The sequence below is a fragment of the Salmo salar genome, chromosome 02, assembly GCF_965601325.2.
Source record: "Salmo salar chromosome 02, fSalSal1, whole genome shotgun sequence".
Taxonomy (NCBI): domain Eukaryota; kingdom Metazoa; phylum Chordata; class Actinopteri; order Salmoniformes; family Salmonidae; genus Salmo; species Salmo salar.
In genome coordinates, this window is record NC_138292.1 from 59,834,418 (window position 1) to 59,849,843 (window position 15,426).

The 15,426-nt window shown below is 42.2% G+C and overlaps 2 protein-coding genes and 2 non-coding genes across 7 annotated transcripts; 1 reads left to right on the forward strand and 3 right to left on the reverse strand.

Annotated features, from left to right (window-relative positions):
- Nucleotides 1-133: 133 nt before the first annotated feature.
- On the reverse strand, nt 134-9,340 carry LOC106586973 (intraflagellar transport protein 56). 3 transcript variants are annotated; one of them, XM_014174752.3, is made up of 18 exons: nt 8,855-9,340; nt 8,361-8,507; nt 8,029-8,121; nt 6,282-6,396; nt 6,141-6,190; nt 3,886-4,031; nt 3,251-3,422; nt 3,029-3,103; nt 2,838-2,940; nt 2,682-2,737; nt 2,510-2,563; nt 2,266-2,329; nt 2,046-2,134; nt 1,770-1,853; nt 1,599-1,668; nt 1,354-1,460; nt 1,058-1,191; nt 134-753 (listed from the first exon to the last, which is right to left on the reverse strand). In XM_014174752.3, the coding sequence occupies exons 1-18, from the start codon at nt 8,855-8,857 to the stop codon at nt 639-641; spliced, it is 1,677 nt and encodes a 558-aa protein (XP_014030227.1). In that variant the 5' UTR covers nt 8,858-9,340; the 3' UTR covers nt 134-638. The 3 variants fall into 3 exon arrangements, with proteins under 3 accessions (XP_014030227.1, XP_082821714.1, XP_082821718.1); XM_082965588.1 differs by lacking the exon at nt 8,855-9,340 and having other exon boundaries at nt 8,361-8,848; XM_082965592.1 differs by lacking the exons at nt 6,141-6,190; nt 8,029-8,121; nt 8,361-8,507; nt 8,855-9,340 and having other exon boundaries at nt 6,282-6,386.
- A 28-nt stretch (nt 9,341-9,368) lies between these two features.
- trnar-ccu (transfer RNA arginine (anticodon CCU)) lies at nt 9,369-9,441 on the forward strand. Its single transcript has one exon. It is a non-coding gene; the product is annotated as a tRNA-Arg (tRNA).
- A 690-nt stretch (nt 9,442-10,131) lies between these two features.
- Nucleotides 10,132-14,851, reverse strand: LOC106586974 (small ribosomal subunit protein uS2-like). 2 transcript variants are annotated; one of them, XM_014174769.2, is made up of 8 exons: nt 14,796-14,851; nt 13,678-13,849; nt 12,956-13,074; nt 12,258-12,503; nt 11,522-11,650; nt 10,725-10,893; nt 10,536-10,580; nt 10,132-10,300 (listed from the first exon to the last, which is right to left on the reverse strand). In XM_014174769.2, exons 2-8 carry the CDS (start codon nt 13,808-13,810, stop codon nt 10,206-10,208), a joined length of 936 nt encoding a protein of 311 aa, XP_014030244.1. In that variant the 5' UTR covers nt 13,811-13,849; nt 14,796-14,851; the 3' UTR covers nt 10,132-10,205. The 2 variants fall into 2 exon arrangements, with proteins under 2 accessions (XP_014030244.1, XP_014030237.1); XM_014174762.2 differs by having other exon boundaries at nt 10,707-10,893.
- Nucleotides 10,379-10,497, reverse strand: LOC123739873 (small nucleolar RNA SNORA26). The gene has a single exon (XR_006767984.1). It is a non-coding gene; the product is annotated as a small nucleolar RNA SNORA26 (small nucleolar RNA).
- Nucleotides 14,852-15,426: the final 575 nt, after the last annotated feature.

The window sequence follows — 15,426 nt, forward strand, 5'->3', positions numbered from 1 at the left end:
TGAACCAAATAAACCAGTTGGGTGACTGAGTTACCGTCATAGGCACTGATGACGCAACACAAGCAAACATTGGTGGACACCTGTTGAAATTGAGGGCTTTTGTGTTCAATTATTTTGTCGAGACACAGCTTCCTTTAATTTAGATGAGTAAGAAGTTTATTAGCAATAGGGTATTTTGGAATTCAAAAGACAGTACATGTACTATTTCATTCAAATGTATGCCTATTGTGTCAATTTTCCCACAATAGAAAATCATCATGACAGAACTAGTGAATGCATATAGAACAAACAATAGAGAGAAAGGGGTCAACAACTCTTTATAGAGAGAATACTGTTTAATACTTGTATCAGCATCATTTGAGTAATACAAAAATACACATTTCAATACAATTGATTGGCGAGATTGTACCGAATTATATACATTGCAAAATAAAACACATGTAGTACATGATATAAATACTGTGACATGTACAATAAAGCACATCAATACACATTGTGCATGACTCATGAGAACATGTTATTTTATAGATTTTCACTAGTAAAAAGTTTCTGATAAAAAAAATGCACGTGTAAACCACATATATAATGTAATAACATGTAGTAAGTGTATTATGTGAGTTAAGCACGTTATGGCATTGTTATGTCAGAGGAACCCTGTTGTCTTTGGCCCATTTCCTCAGAGCTCTGATAATGTACTCCACCTGGGGGTTCTGTGTGCTCCTCAACAGGGGCAGCACCTCCTTCAGGGTTTCCCTGTGGAACCACAGACAATGGTTATTAGTGATGGGAAGTTAGGAACAGGTCATATTGTACAATGGCAATTTTTTCATTACATTACCATAACGGTTGTTTATAAAGTTAAAATGAAAGTGCTTGAATCACAAAAGTCACACTTTACCGTGAAATGTAAATTACTCAAGGTACAAAAATGATGTGCCAAAACATCTCTGTGGAGGACATGGTTTTCATATTTGATGTGTTGGTGACAACTCTTTAACACAGACAAGTGTTGGTATCAAAATTGGACTAAAGACTAAGAAACTTCGCCAATACTTACTTTGGCTCTCTCCCTGCCAGTATGAGCTGGAAGATTCCGACACAGGCCCCTCTCTTGCCCTCCCAGTAGTTGGAGTCGGGATCCAGTTTCTCCAGAGTATCGAATGCTTTGGCTGCCCAGTAGAACTGACCCATCTGAAAGCACAGACAGAGCAACATTTAATTGCACTGAATATTGAGGAAGCTTGGTCTTTCCTAATCTCGTCCCCAGTCTATTGTGGAGGAAGTCTGGTGCAGGAGATTAAGCCATTGCTGACTTGTGGTTAGCCTGGAAACTAAGTTAATAGTGAGCCTCACCTTATAGCAGTCGTTGGCAATGAGTTGTAGGAGGCTGAAGGAGTCTGGCGAAGCCCCCATCTTCAGATACAGCTCCCAGGCTAGCCGGCCTTTCTGGTTCATGATGTCTGAGCGAGAGGAGAGACAACACTATTTAGATAATATATTTATTCAAATTAATTTGTCATATATTTCATTTCTTAGATCATGTATGTAGATATCGTATCGACGACAAATGGATAATGTATTTCAGACTGGATACATACAGCAGCGAGTCAGCCAGCTCAGATATACATAGTCAGTCTTCATCTTCTCACCCTGGATCAGCAGAAATATCTGAGTCCAATATAAAAGAATGTTACAACATGAACTTTGAACTGAGTCAATACACTACTCATGCAAGCAGTAATGCATTTTTCTATGTTGACAGGATGTACCTCCTCTGCTTCTTTGTAGTTGCCCAAGGCAGCTTTGGCCTGGGCATAGTTGAAATTGAATGTATCCTCTGTATAGAAGTAACTCTGTTAATGACAAACCAAAAATAAACAAACAGAAATAATGCTCACCTCCTTTCCCCAAGTATACATGTTATTTCCACACCAATCCATAAATATGTCAAGCACTCAAATGCAAAGAAAGTGATTGAGTACGTGTGTGCAAACATGCCTATGTGGTGTACTGTCCTAGTGCTACATGCTTTGGGCCATGCAAACCTTGACTGAGTTGAGGTAGATGAGAACGTCTTCAAACTGCCTCAGAAGGAAGAAACAGGAAGCCATACACTGTCTTCCAGGTATCGTGTCTGAGGAGAGTGAGATACAGACAGTGAGAGAAAGACACACATGCTCACTCACATGCAGACATACACACACACACACAAGCTAACTCCTAGCTTCTTGGTTGAGTCGCTTTAGATTCATTCATTCACCTTACCGCATTCGCTGGCTGAGCCTCCGACCAGCTGGAAGAACTGTTGAGCGATCTTCAGGTGATCCCTCTGCAGCGGAGATACCGGCAGGGACGAGGAGGAGGGAATAGAGACTGCTAGTCAGTCAGTCAGATTTCATATCAGTGATGATCTACTATACCAGATTTATAAGACATTCCTAATCTACTCAGACATTTCTACTGTGTGGTCCTAGGGGGTTTTCGGGTAGTTTGTCAAACACTTACTCACCGATCCAATTTCTTGACCCAAAGCAGCATTCACCACTCCTTTCAAAATGTACTCCTTAAAGAAATACATTTTGTTAAGACACTGCATGTATGCTATTAAGGCTTTAGTCTTTAAACAACGAGACTTCCTCTGCTTATGACACCTGATAATGTGAAACTATTACTATTTCTACCTGTGGTGTGGTTGGCTCCAAGTCTTTTATGAGGGTGTAAGCCTCTTGAACATCATCTGAAACATAAAGATGCACATTATTGATGAAAAAATAGTCATTCAACATTTCAATGTTAGGATTAGGATTCAAAGACAACCACCAGTGGCTAAGACCCACCTTGTCTGAGGTAGTAGATGACCAGGTTCAACCGAGCCTCAGAGATGACATCAATCAACGGGGGCAGCACCTGCAACGCCCCCTCCCCACCACGAAACACCACCTGGGGTGTTAGAGGTCAAAGGTTATAGAGCATGGGGGTCACTGTCATGCAAACACAGTCACACAACAGAGGTGGTGGAACAGCTTACCAGGTTATGCCGGATAAGCTCCTTAGCAAACTCAAAGGAGCAGGAGGAGATGTCTATGAGGTTCTTTAACTCAGCCTGAGGGAGAAAATAACAAATTGAACCACACTATGTATTGCTGTACGTGACAAGTGTAGGCATAAACAGCGACTGTGGATGTCAGGCAAACGCGTGTAGATGCACGGCAGTCTGTTTTGACCGTTGATGCATACGGAGTTGCTTTACCTCGGCTGCCTTGCCGTTGTACAGCCTGAAGTGGTTGCAGGCCTTGAGGTTGAGAGCGATGGTGGATTCAGGAATACTCTGCAGATACACAGCCAACACCTCTTGGGAAACATCATAGTAGTCCAACTTGTAGTAGCACAGCGCTACGTACACGTTAAGAGCCAGGAAATCTCTGGAGTTAAAAGGAAAAAATAATATATATATATTTTTTTTTAACGGTAAATATGGTAAAACATCCAATAGCTAGTCCCATAGCTCACACTGCGTTCTTGAATAGAAGTCCTTGTGCATCTTTCTCTCTTGCTTTTTGACTGCACTGTCCAATATAATACACCCTCTTTCTCCACTGCAAAATAACTATAGCCGTCTCCCTCCATCTTCTTGTCTCAGTCTCAACACAAGAAAATGTGTCCTTGCAATTTTATAATACTTCATCCTAAATATATGGCTTATAGTATGTTTACTGTATATAGTTATAAGAATTTACAGTAAAATTGATACTGACTCATTCAGACAATCCACATTGGTACTAGTGGGACCACTGTAATCTCGCATATGAGGGATTTGTGGGACTATGCTCTTGCCCATCAGTGATTTTGATGAAGGGACATGGGAGAATAGCCCAGTATAAGTACCTATTCTGTAGCAAGATGCGTTTGTAGATGTCGATGGCCTCCTGGTAGTGTGATCTCATGTAGTGGATGGAGGCCAGGCTCAGCTGGTCCTCAGTCACATCCTCCAGGTTCTGGTGGAAACCCATCAGCTTCTTCTCATCGTTGAACTGGGAACAGAGAGGAAAGGCATGGTTGGTTTGTCTACTGGATTGTTATTACACAAGTAGGTGCTCCTCACAGTACCATTACAAAGAAAGAAAAAAAAGTACACTGAACAAAAATATAAACATGTAAAGTGTTGGTCTCATGTTTCATAAGCTGAAATAAAAGATCCCAGAAATTTTCCATATGCACAAATAGCTTATTTCGCTCAAATTTTGTGTACAAATTTGTTTACATCCCTGTTGGTGAGCATTTCTCCTTTGCCAACACAATCCATCCACCTGACAGGTGTGGCATATCAAAACGCTGATTAAACAGCATGATCATTACACAGGTGCACTTTGTGCTGTGGACAATAAAAGTACATCCTGAAATGTGTTGTGTGACAAAACTGCACAATGCCACAGATGTCTAAAGTGCTTGAGGGAGCGTGTAATTGGCGAGCTGTTGCCAGAGAATTGAATGTTCATTTCTCTACCATAAGCCGCCTCCAATATAATTTGAGAATTTTACCGTATGTCCAACCGGTCTCACAACCGTTGTGTGGGAGAGTGGTTTGCTGATGTCAATGTTGTGAACAGAGTGCTCCATGGTGGCAGTGGAGTTATGGTATGGGCAGGCATAAGCTACGGACAACGAACACAATTGCATTTTATCGATGGCAATTTTAATGCACAGAGATAATGTGACGAGATCCTGAGCCCCATTGTTGTGCCATTCATCCGCCGCCATCACCTCACGTTTCAGCACGGCCCCATGTCGCAAGGATCTGTACATAATTCCTGGAAGCTGAAAATGTCCCAGTTCTTCCATGGCCTGCATACTCACCAGATATGTCACCCAATGAGCATGTTTGTGATGCTCTGGATCGACGTGTACGACAGCGTGTTCCAGTTCGCGCCCATATCCAACAACTTCGCACAGCCATTGAAGAGGAGTGGGAAAACATTCCACAGGACACAATCAACAGCCTGATCAACTCCATGCGAAGGAGATGTGTCGCGCTGCATGAGGCAAATGGTGGTCACATCAGATACTGACTGGTTTTCTGATCCACGCCCTCACCTTTAAGGTATCTGTAACCAACAGATGCATATCTGTATTCCCAGTCATGTTAGGGCCAAATTAATTTATTTCAATTGACTGATTTCCTTATATGAACTGTAACTCAGTAAAATCTTTGAGATTGTTGCATGTTGCGTTTATATTTTTGTTCAGTATAAGTACTGACACTTGGGAATTGTGTAAAACATGATTTTATGTAACTGTTAGAGCTGAGCGATTCATCGAAATGTCAGTTATTTTTCAGTCTTTAAACAACTAATTGACCGATGTTGGTTCAATTATTTGAAAACCATTTTGTGCTCAATGCGCAGTTTCTCCAGAGATAAATTAAATCAAGCCCAAACTGTACGATGTAGGAAGGGGTTGTAGTTTCCAAAAGGCCAATATTCTACATAATTACCACATTTTCTGTGCTAAACTAACTACAATGTCCATAATCCATTGCGTGCCTACTTGTCTGGTCTGACACGGAGAGAAGAGAGAAGAACATGTGATCGAGAGGGATAGAGAGCAGTTGCTCCGTGACTTATCTCTACCTGAAAATACATGATCTATGATTGATAATTGGTATTCAGCAGTCATAAAAGTATGCCTTATTTACTTTGAAGAACTACTAAAATAGTTTTGTCAGACAGCATAGGTAGCAGCTCTATAGTGATGAGACGATGACTTGGAATGAAATAATAGTCATCAAATAGGCCTAAAACAAATGTAATATACACAACAACTGAAATATTTGATTAAAGTAATGTGAATAAATGATGGTTAATAAGTGATAAACAGTAATGGGCAGTCACTATCATCATGGGATTTACACTAATTGTTTGATTCTGTGTTGTTACAGCATTAAAACCCACATAATGAATAGTGCATTTAATGTCTAGGGGAAAAAAAGTGTTGAAATCGAAAACTGTTATTATTTTTGAAATAATCTAACCGAAACCGAACTAAAAAGCTTAGCACAAGCAACTGTCCAGAAACAAAAAAGAAAGAATGATGAGAAATACACATTAACATATTAAAGAATACAGAAAGGGAACAGTTCTGACCTTATGAGCCAGGTGGAAGAGCATGCGATTCTGAAGTGCACACTTTGGAGCTACAGGAGAAGAAGAAAAGGGAATACCTTATCGACTAGGGCAAGAAACAGTAGGATGAAAAACGACAAAACATTTTTGCTTAATACTCACCCTTGTTTGCAGCCTCCTCTGCCTCTCTGTAGAGCCCCAGGAAAAACTGAGTGCAGGCCAGATACACCCACACCTCCCCTGGTTCTTCTAACCGGAGTGTCAAGGCCCTGTATTCCTGTCATTGAAAAAAATACACATACACCACCATTCAAAAGTTTGGGGTCACTTAGAAATGTACTTGTTTTTGAAAGAAAAGCACATTTTTTTGTCCATTAAAATAACATAAAATTGATCAGAAATAGGGTGTAGACATTGTTAATGTTGTAAATGACTATTGTAGCTGGAGACTATTGTAGCAATGGCACATTGTGATAGCTAATCCAAGTTGATCATTTTAAAAGGCTAATTGATCATTAGAAAACCCTTTTGCAATTATGTTAGCACAGCTGAAAACTGTTGTTCTGATTAAAGAAGCAATAAAACTGGCCTTCTTTAGACTAGTTGAGTATCTGGAGCATCAGCATTTGTGGGTTTGATTACAGGCTCAAAATGGCCAAAAACAAAGTACTTTCTTTGGCAACTCGTCAGTCTATTCTTGTTCTGAGAAATTGAGGCTATTCCATGCGAGAAATTGCCAAGAAACTGGAGATATCGTACAACGCTGTCTACTACTCCCTTCACAGAACAGCGAAAACTGTCTCTAACTAGAATAGAAAGAGTAGTGGGATGGCCCCGGTGCACAACTGAGCAAGAGGACAAGTACATTAGTGTCTAGTTTGAGAAACAGACGACTCACAAGTCCTCAACTGGCAGCTTCATTAAATAGCACCCGTTAAACACCAGTCTCAATGTCAACAGTGAAGAGGCGACTCCGGGATGCTGGCCTTCTAGGCAGAGTTCCTTTGTCCAGTGTCTGTTCTTTTGCCCATTTTAATATTTTATTTTTATTGGCCAGTCTGAGATATGGCTTTTCCTTTGCAACTTTGCCTAGAAGGCCAGCATCCCAGAGTTGCCTCTTCACTGTTGACGTTGAGACTGGTGTTTTGCGGGTACTATTTAATGAAGCTGCCAGTTGAGGACTTGTGAGGCGTCTGTTTCTCAAACTAGACACTAATGTACTTGTCCTCTTGCTCAGTTGTGCACCGAGGCCTCCCACTCTTTCTATTCGAGTTAGAGCCTGTTTTTGCTGTTCTGTGAAGGGAGTAGTACACAGCGTTGTACGAGATGTTCAGTTTCTTGGCAATTTCTCACATGGAATAGCCTTCATTTCTGAGAACAAGAATAGTGACGAGTTTCAGAAGAAAGTTCTTTGTTTCTAGCCATTTTGAGCCTAATCGAACCCACAAATGCTCATGCGCCAGATACTTAACTAGTCTAAAGAAGGCCAGTTTTATTGTTTCTTTAATTAGAACAGTTTTCAGCTGTGCTAACATAATTGCAAAAGGGTTTTCTAATGATCAATTAGCCTTTCAAAATGATACATTTGGATTAGCTAACACAACGTGCCATTGGAACACAGGAGTGATGGTTGCTGATAATGGGTCTCTGTATGCCTATGTAGATATTCCATAAAAATAAATCTGCCGTTTCCAGTTACAATAGTCATTTACAACATTAACAAGGTCTACACTGTATTTCTGATCAATTTGATGTTATTTTAATGGACAAAAAATATGCTTTTCTTTCAAAAACAAGGACATTTCTATGTGAACCTAAACTTTTGAACGGTAGTGTATGTGTCAAATAGAGCATTGTAAAAATAGCTTTTTTTTCAGACAAGAATGATTTTGACTGAACACACACCTACCTCCATTGCTCTCTTGTAATCACCCAAGTGAAAGGCACAGTAGCCAATCCAAAGGTCTGCATGCTCCTCTTTTTCTCCAACATCTCGCTGAAACTGGAAGAAGACAAAGCAACACATCAACAGTAGGACTCAGTGCTCTCACACGCACCTATGCAACTATAATAAGGAAACAGAAAGACCTTATAGACAGCGCAATATCAAGAATGAGAAAGGGGAATGTTGAGAGGACACAGGACTTTCACAGATCTTCTGTCATATTTATTACAGAGTTGCTCATCATTCATTTGCTGATTGCACATGACAGATGGCTACATGAGTTCCTATCTGGCTACCTCTAAAAGTGATTGTGCCCCAAGGTAGTCTCTCTGGTTGAGGTATTCCTCCAGGCGAGGGCTCTTCTTGGCTTTGTTTTTCTTCTTCTTCTCACTGACGCTAGCTGCAGAATCTCCACCTACTGCTGGCTTCACCCGAGACAGAATCTGGATGGATGTGACAAGGAAGAGAATCCTTATTGTGGACATGACAGCTGGCAATTTGTTTACTAAAGCGGGAATAAAACAATATTTGCACATTTGGTAAGATAGACAGTCATGTTTTAATGGATGTCGTGCAGCTATAGCAGTTATCCTCTGTTAAACTAGCTAACTGCCATTACTTTATAATGAACCTCGTCACATATCACAGATAGGTGAAATAGACTTTGGTTTGGTAGCTGGAAAGCGACAATGATTAATCTAGAAAGCTAACTAGCTAACGTGAACTACATAGCAAGACTTTTAGCTAACCAACAAGTTACGCAACTAGTAGGCTAACTTGTAAGACTTACCATGACGGCACAGCAGTTACTCTTGCATAATGTCACTCACTGTTTAGTGTGGAGAAATTGATTATAGCTAGATAACACTAACGTAAATTAGCTACACGTTAGCTAACGTTATTACTATTATAACTTTTCTTGCTAGAACTAGCTTAGCTGTCTGTCTGGCTATCTAGCTAACAGTGAACCAACAGATACGAAAACAAAAGACACCTCTTCGCTGTCTAAAATTGTAATCAAAGAATAGCATGAATAAGGTGAACGAAGAGCATCAAACTAGCTAATGTTAGCCACTAGCTAATGAAACAGCTGACTGTGATTTCCTTGCCGTGTGAGGATTACGCTTGTGTTGCCTAGCAACGTTGTTCATCCTCTTCTTCACTTCAGGATCACTTGTAGAGATGCAAATTGAACTCTGGATTTAGCCCCTTTGTCGCGCATGTTGGATAATAACATTACCAGAAAATAAAAAACAGTGCCACATAGCATTGAAATACAGTGGTTTCGTTATGTCTTCAGAACAGCCCCAGTGGCCTAATGGATAAGGCACTGGCCTCCTAAGCCAGGGATTGTGGGTTCGAGTCCCATCTGGGGTGATAATATTTTCACCCAGAAACAGGCATTGTAACGTGGATTCAGTCTTGCCTGACAAGTGCACATAGATGCTGTTCATGTCATTTAAATGTAGCCAATTTAGTGTCACACTTTCCCCCCACCCCTAGCAAGATCATTAGTTGGAGGCAGGTGTGTTAGCTGGGGCAAAAGTGTGACCCCAATCAGGCCCAGAGTTGCCCAGGCCTGCTATATATAGATATAATGCCTCATCCATAATCAAGGAAATCTTTTTATGGTCACAAGGCCAAATAGGATCAAATCTGTCAAGAACTTTCCACAGTCAACCTGTTCTGCACAAATTCACATCACAGGAGTCAACTGTCTTTTATTCACCTTTAAAGCTAGAATCCTTAATTGAAACAATAAGCGTTGTAATAGTTGGAACTAAGCTCATTAGCCATTTGTAAATGATATTCTTCAAGAAACAAAATGGGTATTTATCATTCAATGCAGCAACTAATGATTCTATCTTTAAATATCAATTTTAAACTGAACAGTCAATGTAACATTTGTATGGATTTCTGGGTATACATTGTGACTCCGTGGTTGAGTGTTGAAGGCCAAACTGAAGACACCACAAGAGTAGATGACAGAATTTCATCTGTCAATGCAAAAAAAACAATAAACCCATGTATTTGTAAATCGCCCTCACCCCAAGAAAAATAGACAAGTTTAAAAACAATAAGCCAAGTTTATTGACGTCACTGTTTACAGCACAGCTTTTAACTCGAGTGATTGACACCACTTAGGACCAATCGGCAGAGGCACCACCCCACTCGGTAGCCTGGGCGGTGGGGGCAGCAGACCAATCCTCTGTGGCGGGCTGGGCACTCCAATCCTCTGTAGGAATACAATCATGCGTGTGTGACAATACAATCAAACCATTTAGTGTACAGACATTTCCACAGTCAAGAGAAATTGTGTTTCTCCCGACAGGATCCGCAGTGAGGATTTGAGGCTTCACTACAGGTTTATGAGAGAACTACTCTACCCCTCTGTGTTGGTCATATAGGACATTTTAGGTCCTAGATGGGCAAAAAAGGGGCAATACTAATTTACTTTCAGTAGAACTTACCAGCAAAGCCTTCAGCTGCAGCTGGGGCCTTGGAAGGAGCAGCGGCTGAAAAGGAGAATTAAACGAAGTTTGAGTCAAATGTATTTCGGTAGCCATTTTGTGATTGTCAAAATGTGCTACTCCATCCACCTTTGCATTTGTGGCCTCCACTCCTGTGTATTCATCGCTTACCCTCGGTGAAGCTCTTACCCTCAATGCCAGCAGGGAACTGCTGGATGGGCACAGAGGGCACTGCCACTCCCTCGGACCAGTCGGCCACCTCGGGCTGGGCGAAGTCGGCCGTGGGGGCGGTCCACTCGCCCTGGAACTCCTCCTTGCCAACAGCCTTCTCTGCCGCGGCCTGCTCCTCCTTCTCAATCTGGAACAGGAGGAAGAGGTTACAAATTAGGGATGTGACGTCACAATTCGAGTGAGAGCTCAGGTAAGCAGGCACCACAGGTATATGGATTCTTAGCGCAAGCATACAACACCACATCAGAAGCATATTTTGCTTCAAGTTGTTCCATCACTGATTGAGATGAGTCAGTTACTGTTTCAGACTGCCATCTCACCCACAGTGATGGTTTTACTATTCCCTTCCAACGACAACTCACCCAGTCACTGACCGGACAACGCAAGTGCTTTTAGAAGGGAAATGTGCTTTTAGAAGGGAAATGTGCTTTTAGAAGGGGAATGTGCTTTTAGAAGGGGAATGTGCTTTTAGAAGGGGAATGTGCTTTTAGAAGGGGAATGTGCTTTTAGAAGGGGAATGTGCATTCGAGGTCAGTGAATAGCTACACGGTGAGTAGGTTTTTGTTCCAGTCCAGCACCAACGCATCCGATTCAATTAAATCGTGGTCAAGACAGAGGACCATGATTAGTTAAGTTGTATCAAACAATTAGTGCAGGACTAGAACAAAAACCTCAAACACACAGCTCTCCGTGACCAGTTGAAAACCCCTGGTATAAACAGTGTGTGAACCATAGCGTCCCAGTATGTCAGTTACCTCCTCTGGATCTCTGTAGAAGTAGAGATCAGGCATGACCTCCCAGGGGTGTTCCCTGGAGATGGTGCCCCTCATCCGCAGCACCTCCCTAGACAGCATCCACCACATCAGACCAACAGAGTGGTGGCCCTGGAACACAACAGACAACAGTCAGTTAGACCTAGGGTTGTATAGTAAGTCACTGATGATTATATGCACCGGCAACAGTCAGTCAAGTCAGTCATACAGAGTTAAAGGCCATCAACAGAATTGATCAGTCTAAATTAATAGAATTGGTTAGTGGATCAACTGATACCCAGTAAAACCATGACTACATGGGAGGGCGTCTTCGACTACTGACGAGGAAGGGCAAAGGAAACTCCCTAGGAAGGAAGAGTCCCAGTAGGGTTCATGGTTGTGGCTCAGGTCACTATCAAACTCCAGTCATGGGGCAGCAGCCCTACTGATGTTAGCGAAAACCCGGCCAGATCACTCTGGCACACTTCCGACACCTGAACACAGACATCAGACCGTGTCAGGCTTTAATTGTGTGCTGCATATTTCCATCAGTTGACCAAGATATCAGCGGAAGTTCCTATCTACCCTTTCACTTTGAGGAAACACTATTGGGGACAAAACTGATATGATAGGTTGTTCAAGTCGTTCTCTCTTATTCATTCACACATATATAGACACACACACACAAATAAAAATGTGAGACCACACCATACATCTGTAGTCTATGGCCTGTCTGTACCTTGTTGTTGCAGGGGATGGCGATGTCCACGTATCTGAGGGGAGAGTCAGTGTTGCACATGGCGATGGTGGGGATGTTGACGTAGGAGGCCTCAGTCAGGGGCTGGTGGTCGGCACGGGGGTCTGTCACGATCAGGAGGCGGGGCTCACGGAAAGCAGCCTGGATCTGATTGGTGAAGGTTCCGGGGGTAAAACGACCGTGGAAGGTGGTGGCGCCGGTGGCGGACGCAAACTTCAGCACAGCCCTCTGGTCGGAGGAGAACGGGGAGTGGAGTTAGTGGATTGGCTAACAAGCAGGTGACTCAGTCAATAATATAACTTAGCAGTAATATGGTATGTTTGGTTGTGGCTCAGGTCACTATCAAACTCCAGTCATGGGGCAGCAGCCCTACTGATGTTAGCGAAAACCCGTCCGGATCACTCTGGCACACTTCCGACACCCGAACACAGACGTCACAGTGCCAGGCTTTAATTGTGTGCTATTTAGCTAGTCACCCACAATTACACCAGGCCAACTGAGCTGACCAAAGTAATGTTCACTAGAGCACACCAGTAAATAAAAATGTTTCTTATTTGACAAGTATAGATAGTACCTCTCCTCTTTAGACCGTTCACTTCCATTTTGTACCTCCTGAACATAACCCAAGAGAAAATCTGGACCCTCGTATATGTCAGGTGAGCTAGCAGTGGGGGTCTCACCTGTCCAGTGTTCCTGGAGGAGATGACGCAGACATCAGCTGGGTTCTCAATGGCCACGATGGCACGGGCAGCCAGCAGCAGCTTCTCCCATGTCTTCTTCAGGTTGATGATGTACACACCTGAGGGGGACAACCAGTTACATTAATTACATGTTGATACCCAACATGCATACAGCCATAATGTCTACACACGCTATCCTTTCTCAGGACAATCAATGAAGAAAAAGACTACCGATTAAAACTGACCGAGGACTGGTGTTTCACCCACATTGAGATCATTATCTATTGGATAAATGTTTGAGCCAGAGAGAAACATTAAATATTTGGAAGAGATGTCCCATCACTGATTGAGACGAGTCAGTTACGGTTTCAGACTGCCATCTCACCCACAGTGATGGTTTTACTATTCCCTTCCAACGACAACTCACCCAGTCACTGACCGGACGACGCAAGTGCTTTTAGAAGGGGAATGTGTATTTCAGAGGTCTCCCAACTCTGATCCTATAAACTTGTGTGCAGACTATTGTTCCAGCCCAGCACCGACACATCTGATTCAGTGTATCATGTCAAGACTCAAGACCACGAATAGTTGAATTAGGGTATGATAATGCAGGGCTGGAACAAAAGCATTCACATCCTCCACAGTCAAAATATGTGCGAGTTCAGGAAGTCTTCAGATCATAAAGTGACAAATATCCAGGGATTTCGTATTCCTCCACCCACCATCACTCTTTCTCTTGTACGTGTAGTGCTCCATCTGGAAGTCCATGTTGGTACCTCCCAGGTGGGTCCCGGCTGCCAGGAACTTGAGCACATCCTCCTCCTTCATCTGCAGCACATCCAGACCTCCGGACATCGTGACCACTTTTCCTAAGTTACGAGTTATGTGGAAAAGCTGCAGGGGGAAAAAAAAGAGACAGGTGAGATGTTGTATAAAGGTAGGGAAGCAGAGAATGGTTGCAGTTGGAACTGAGGGGTCATTGTGGCTCAGGTCACTATCAAACTCCAGTCATGGGGCAGCAGCCCTACTGATGTTAGCGAAAACCCGTCCGGATCACTCTGGCACACTTCCGACACCTGAACACAGACATCAGACCGTGTCAGGCTTTAAATGTGTGCTGAACAAACTGTCAAAGCTGCAATGCTTATAATGATTTAGTGTACTTATACAGGCACTTGTCATGGGGACTTGGCATCCGTTTCTAAAAACAGAATTTACAATTATTAAATCAAAATATTGTTGCAGTTCCTTATGAATGACATCTGATCTCAGAGTGATGATCAGCATGCGCATGTGGGGAAGAGGGGTGGCAGGTAGCCTAGTGGTTTGAGAGTTGGGCCAGTAGCGATGATTCGATCCAGCGACCTCCTAAGCTTACAAGGTAAAATTCTGTTGTTCTGCCACCTGAACAAGGTAGTTAACCCACGGTTCCCTGGTAGGCCGTCATTGTAAATAAGAATTTGTTCTTAACTGACTTGCATAGTTAAATAAAATAAGTGATGCAATGTTTGCTGACCAATTCAGATCAATAAATACAATGTTGCAAAAGAGCATTACACCAAGTTAAGTGTGAAACTAGTCTGGTTGCATCTATGGATGTTGGCTACTTTAGTTATTAGTATCCAGCTTACTCAATAGATTTCACGAGCACGCATGGCTAACTAGCTAAGGTTAGTAACGTTCTGGCCTAGCTGTCTAACATGTAATTCGCTATTTACAGCGGTTGTATTTATACGGATATGGGAAACAATCAGACACAACTTCATAGTTGTTCATAACGAGGCTTTAGTATTTGTCTCCGCAACTTTTATCTCAAGAAAATAGTAAATTGTTATCTCACCACGAGACAACGCCGTATGGAGTTCTGTACCTCACGGTAAAAGAGAAAGAGAATCGGAAGTGACGTACTTATATACTGTAAATCCACCAATCATCTTCCATTTCCTTCTCCAGGATTAATAGTAGAAGCAATTCATAAAAAGGTCGATAGATGGTAGTCAAATCATTTAAGTCTAATGTGCTATGAGAAAGGGCATAAATTGTGATGGGAAGCAGTTGTTACTTCATATTCAGTTAAATCTATGATGAAATACTGTAAAGTTCATGCCAAGAGATCATGCCATCACCCCATATAATAATGATTTATTGAACGGCTTTATAGTCTATTTAAGTCAGTAAAATTATAGGTTGCCATTTTGAGGTACTTATATCTTTGAATATTTTGATGCCATTTAATTAAGACATTCCCTAATTCGGTAATGTTCAAAGGGAATATAAAATCCACTGCTTTGAAATTAAATCAATTCAGGCCACATTATAAGAAAGTGATTAGTCACAGCTGGTTCCTGCCTGGGATTAAATACATAATCAGTCAGGAGAGAGAAGAAGAGGAACACTGCAGCCCGCCTGGTTTTCAACCTTCCCAAGTTCTCCCGCTCCTCCGCACAATCCACTGGCTTCCAGTCGAAGCT